Source organism: Channa argus, chromosome 15 (assembly GCF_033026475.1).
Source record: "Channa argus isolate prfri chromosome 15, Channa argus male v1.0, whole genome shotgun sequence".
Classification (NCBI taxonomy): Eukaryota; Metazoa; Chordata; class Actinopteri; order Anabantiformes; family Channidae; genus Channa; species Channa argus.
Window position 1 is genome coordinate 18,554,010 of NC_090211.1, and position 5,859 is coordinate 18,559,868.

Genomic DNA, 5,859 nt, shown 5'->3' on the forward strand with positions numbered 1-5,859 from the left:
CCAAAATGTCACAGACACACCTGCTGTACTTTCAGTAAATGTCAGATGTATTTTCATTAGCAGCTGGAATGGTGTGCAGGGACAAGTGCACAGACAAACAGGGCTTTGAGTCAAACTTCTGCATTACTCACAGGCTCTTCTCAAAGCAGGCATTCGTATTTGTCCTAAGGAGACGGAGCACTACCATGAACACTGAGAACCTCCGACTCCAATACGAGGACCCCGAAATGAATTTTGACTGCTTTAATGTTTTTCCTTGCACATCTGTTTTTCTCGCTGTGACGTGTAAAAATGTCTTCTGCCAAAACTCTCTGTTGCTCAGTTAAGCTTAAATAAGCTGAAAATAACTAAACGTGAAGCCGATTCTTTTTTCCATCATAAAAAAACATGGTGCGCCGCTTAGATTTAAAGAATAACCATGGTCTTTCTCCAAAATGAATCATATTTTCAGTAGTCCACATATAAGACGATAAAGCTAAAGCTCTGAATTCCCTCCGTTTATGTGTTTATCATTCTGCAGCCTGGATTAGCCTCTTTTTCTCTCTGTTGTTTCCCCCATGCAGTTAAAAACACATCAGCCAGACAAAGGCAGAGACGATTTTTAATGTTACCGCCTTTATGAGGATTGTTGGATACATAATTAATTTAGATTCATGTTATTATTGAAATAGAGCTTCATGGATTTGCATTATTGTGTTAGTCGTGTTGCCAATGAATCTCCACCTTACACCAATGTTTGTGCGTGTGTGAGAGAGACATTTATTTTACTCTTACATGTAATGAAATAGGAGCTGATATATTAGAGCAAACATGCTGCTGCCAAAAATATATATACGTATATAAACATAACAACTGCGTTGGCCTAATTACAGAATTGCCTTGAATTCTTGTTTATGCTTCAGCATTTTCATGTAATTCTATATATAAAACCACAGTCCCTTCAGTTTCCCAGGAACTCGGTGTACCATGAAAATTGAACTCTAATTATCATAACTACAAATAAAGGCAAACACAATTATCCTTATGTAAATAATGCCCCACACCAGCATGAGTGTGACCTCTTTGTTTGATGAGCGAAGCAACTGCTGCTTAAAAAGCTAAACATATCAAATTTCTGGTCACTCACAGGGACATTTTCCATCATCGGCACAAAAAAAAAAAAAAAAAAACGAAAAGAAAAGCATATCAGAGAAAGCCAATACATTGTCTTTGCTTAAGGCTCCAGCAGCTTCAGTTCACCATGGCAACAATGCTGTATCTTGATGGGAGAACATCAACTTGATCCTGTTATTTTGCAGACATTGAAGGCTAAGCTGCAAAGCTTGGAAATATGTTGAGGATGTTACGGGCTGTACGTGGCTCCACAGATAGAGGAACATGACTGAATTCATCAGTAGGTTCAGTGACACTGTTTACTGTTACAAAATCACATAATAATCCCCTAATTTTTAACATGTTTTTCACCCATCATCAGTTTGTGTATAATGTTTACTGTTAATTAACTGCATTAGTTTAGACGGATCAGGAGATAAAGCATCATGCAGGTCAGCATTTATAAATATTAACTATTACCTGTAAATAAATTTTCATAATATTTACTCTCTTCGTTAACACTGCAATATTTGACAATTCATGCAAAAGGGCCTCTTATTGTTGACACCATGCTCAGGGCAGTAAAAATGAAGCTATAGGCTATTTGGCGTAGCATAAAGACACAACGGTAAACAAGACTCTAAAGTTTCCAACAAACTAATGAAAGCACACAAACACACCTGCACTTTTAATAAAAAAGTTCTACTGCCTGCCTTCTTTTTCTCAGTGATCTTGAATTATGGTGAATCTGTGATCTGCCAACCAAAAAGAATCATTTCCTCTCTTCTTCTGAATGTAAACCAGCAGATCAGAGAGAGCATACAATACAGTAGGTTGCACCGCATGAGGAAATGACTGAACTATGTCACGTTTGCAAATTTGGAACATGCACCGCCTGAAATGATCACCAAATATTGGATGCTGAAACAGGAAGCAAAAACCTTTCGCATCGGATCATTTCGTTATGTGTTAACATCTTTCTGGCAGTTTGCATGAAGGACAACATGTTTAAACGTCTCTGAAGAAACGTTTGCAGCCAAGTGCGGCGAGCAGTGTACAGGTCTCAGAGACGCAGGAGACGTAGTCAGGGCAAGAGCAAACACATCTGTTCAGGACAACAGGTTTTCACTATCTGCAGGGGAAGGAAGCTAAACTGGAGCAAAAACATGTACAAATCCAAGACAGAAAGAGAGTGTGTGTGTGTGTGTGTGTGTGTGTGTGTGTGTGTAGAGTTTGCACCAGCTCACATATATCACATTTAGTACATGTCACACTTTTATTGAGCAAAATTACAAACCATAGTGTGATCACAGAATCCTCAAATATCGTCTTTGTTTTATCCAAACAACATTTGCATCATTAATACCTGTGTGTTCAGGTTTTCACTTAAACCAGACATATCATGAGCTAAATATGAATATAAACAAAGCGTGTTTTGTCTGTGATATTTTCTACAAAATGCAGCTTATGCATTAATGTCGTGTCACTTTGACATTAGATTGTATTTAATTGCTTAATGTAATTTGTCGACGCGGAGCCAAGTTTAAATCTCATAGTTCTATGTTTTTAAAAGTCATTTGTCATTATTTAATCACTTCATTGTACGTTTTAGAAGACACGCCAAATGCTGTGCTGCCATCTTGTGGTGATGCTCAAAGATGCGAGAGGGAGAGTGCAGGTGCTGTCTAGGTCAAACGTGAAACTCTCCAGTTTGCACAAAAACTTGCAAGCTCATGTCTCAGCAGAGATGTCAGCCGCCCGCGGGCTGTCTGATGCAAGGGGTTAGGAAACATGTTAGGACGCAAAAGCTTTGAACAAGAGGCACAAGAGGTTGGTAATGACTTTCTGCCTCAGCCACTGGCTTATTTTCATTCATGTTGAGTCTGATTTACACCATAGATTGAAACACCAGGATTTCCACCATAATACAGATCCACTGTAGCTGGACTCTGCATCCTGATGCTGGTGGTGATCCTGTTGTTCTCCCTATCAGCTCCCCTACAATAATCAGCTTTTGATTGGAGAGATACTTCCTGTCATCGGGCATCCACAGCGAGCAGTTATAAGCCTCGCTCGATTTCCTTTCCTCTATTCTTATTGTACTCCGGACATCGTAGCGGCCGTGCTGGTCCTCCTCCTCCTGTGTGGTGGCGGAGTCTGTCAAGTTATCATCTCCCTGAAACCAGTGGACGTTGCCTCTGGGGTGGACGCCAGTAAAGCGGCACTCAGCATGAGAGCTGTTAATCCTGAAGTCAGAACTTTCCAGGCAATCTGTCAAGATGAATGGATTTTAGAAAGGTGACTGAAACCAGTGGCAAACAATGAAAAGGCAGCTCACCTTGCACTGAAAGTAAAGTTTGGGCAGACGTCGCACCCAGATTGGACTGGAGTTTGCAAAGGTATCTTCCCTTGTAGACTGGCATCACGTTGATGAGCGTCGCCTTAAGCGCAGGAGAAGCTGTTGTTTCACACAGAACATCTGGGACACGTTGCCCATCGTCCAGTGGACATAGGTTTCTCCTTCCGTCCGACCAGGTAAACAATTTGACGTCCAGCTTCTGTGATGAGTTGGCATTGCACGTCAGTGTCACGTTGTCTCCACACCTTGCCAGCACTTCAGGCGTGGTCTCCAGCTCCAGGGTATGACCTCCTGAACACATCACAGGTGATGACTTGTTAGAGCATCATGAAGCAATTTGCTTTGGTCTCATTTTATTCCAGTATATTTCAGTGCTCAAAATGATTTGTTTGTTTTTTGTTTTTAAGAAATTTATGACACAAGAAACGACACAGTTTCAGATGATTGTTATTATCAGTTTAGGAAACTGGCTCGACCCAACATAAACCAATACTGTCTATTAGCACATTTGAAATTGTAATAATTTCACTATACAAAGCAACACAACAGACTGGCTGGTGGTACTGTAGCTAACAGACTAATACGTCACACTTCACGCATCAGCCTGTCTGTGTCCATGACTACTACTGAACGCAATGTGCATTGCAAACATTTGTGTCTGCATCAACTGCCCACTGTAAGTATACTTAGCTATAGGTATACAAAAATATCCTTACAAGTATATAGTACAAAAGTTTTAGTTGATTTGGCCAACTTGTACTTACACTGAAGTACATGTACACTCAGCTTCTACTGACAAATGTATAGAAAAGTACAAGTATATTTCCACAGCCATGTGCACAGACTCCACATGTGCCAGGATGACAAACTATGATTCATACATATCAACTGTCATTGTGCCTCCTGGTTTTGGGAATTTATGAGTTTCATTTTACTTTTAAAGAATTTTTTTAATTTAAAACTACATAAGCTGTAACACGACACGCTGACATAAGATTTCCACTTAACCATTTCTTTGGCAATAAGCAAAGAGCCTCACCAGCAATGCCGACTGCTGAAGAGAACCAGATTATGGAAATCCAGCCGCGCAGAGTCGTCTCACCGGAGGAGGAACTCGCTGCTTTGATCTGTATTAAAAATCAACATTCACAACCCAGGACGAGGCAGAGAAAAGCAAAGAGAACTCCAGGATTCAGAAGAAGTTTGTGTGTAGTTACCATGGCCTTCTGCTGAACACGCAGCAAAGACAAAAAGGTTCAGGATTTCTGTGGCGCAGCTCAGGTCCACTTCATTTAATCTGTAGAAGCGAATGAGTGAATGAGCTTCGGCTTTTTAGAGGAAGCCTCAGGTCTTGGTGGGTTAGGATTTCACTTCATCATGAACAGACATGCCCTGAGTTAATGTCTGCTTTGAGAGCGAGTGTCAGAGCTGCATGTAAGAGCATGAGTGTTCTCCCATAATACTGAACTGCTAATAGCTAGCTCACTCTTTTTGAGTCTAACTAGCTCACTATCTTCTGGCTTGTTTTAATTTCTGTTTTGCATATGAATTTGTCTTTGTGAAGAACCTTGGTAAACAAGTTTGCTCTAAAATACTAAATAAATGTAAAAATGAATTTGACTTGATTTCTTCTTCCTTCTTAATTATTGATAAAAACCAAACTCTTTCTTTAATACTCTGATCATTTAGCTGATACAATTTATTATTATTAGTTTTATTATTACTTACTTACTAACGTACTTCTGACCGATCACATTCTCCTGTTATTATTTTTTTAGCACTTAAAGGTCATTGAATATTTATTTAGCACATACATATGTATCATAAACACATGTTTACTGCAAACCTCATTCTTCACATTTATTTATTTACTTGGCAACGATTCTGTTTGTCTACTAAAAGGCTAAAAGGCACAGTAGCACTAAAAAATTTGTTTATGAAGTAAAGTCTGCACTGTACATTACAGGAAGTACATTAATAATTAAAAGTACCAGTATTGAAATACTAGCCCACAATCCCGGAGACGACTTTGTGGATTTTAAGTGCCATTTTTCATTTCAACATTGTCTTCACTGTGTTGTAAATACAATCGATTCCCTCACGATGAGCTAAAGTAGCAGCTTTCTCTGCTTTGATGTGATGCCTGCAGTGAGGATGGTTTCAATAGTTCATTAGGAAGGTTAAACCAAAAAAAAAAAACAGCTTGGGCCGACAAAACCTGCACCCCAGAGACAACATTCAGGAACGTTGTGTTGAAGTTAATGGTTTAGAAGAAATAAATGTTGTTAACACTTTAAATTGTTCACAAATGTGTTCAAAAATCTTTATTCCTCAATAAATTGCTGCTTGTTGATCACATGTCACTGAATGACCTCCTATGGTTACATCTATCCAGTTGGTGGAACAAG

At 39.4% G+C, this 5,859-nt stretch overlaps 1 protein-coding gene across 1 annotated transcript; it reads right to left on the reverse strand.

Annotated features, from left to right (window-relative positions):
• Nucleotides 1-1,396: 1,396 nt before the first annotated feature.
• LOC137099271 (uncharacterized) lies at nucleotides 1,397-4,895 on the reverse strand. Its single transcript, XM_067475900.1, has 4 exons — nucleotides 4,669-4,895; nucleotides 4,491-4,578; nucleotides 3,431-3,742; nucleotides 1,397-3,363 (listed from the first exon to the last, which is right to left on the reverse strand). The coding sequence occupies exons 1-4, from the start codon at nucleotides 4,669-4,671 to the stop codon at nucleotides 2,981-2,983; spliced, it is 786 nt and encodes a 261-aa protein (XP_067332001.1). The 5' UTR covers nucleotides 4,672-4,895; the 3' UTR covers nucleotides 1,397-2,980.
• Nucleotides 4,896-5,859: the final 964 nt, after the last annotated feature.

Excerpts from the sequence above, each read along its gene's own strand:
- LOC137099271 (XM_067475900.1), bottom strand. Across the intron at positions 3,743-4,490 it reads TTCAGCAGTCGGCATTGCTG|GAGGTCATACCCTGGAGCTG; the intron begins GTGAGGCTCTTT and ends TGATGTGTTCAG. Across the intron at positions 3,364-3,430 it reads AACTTTACTTTCAGTGCAAG|ATTGCCTGGAAAGTTCTGAC; the intron begins GTGAGCTGCCTT and ends TCATCTTGACAG.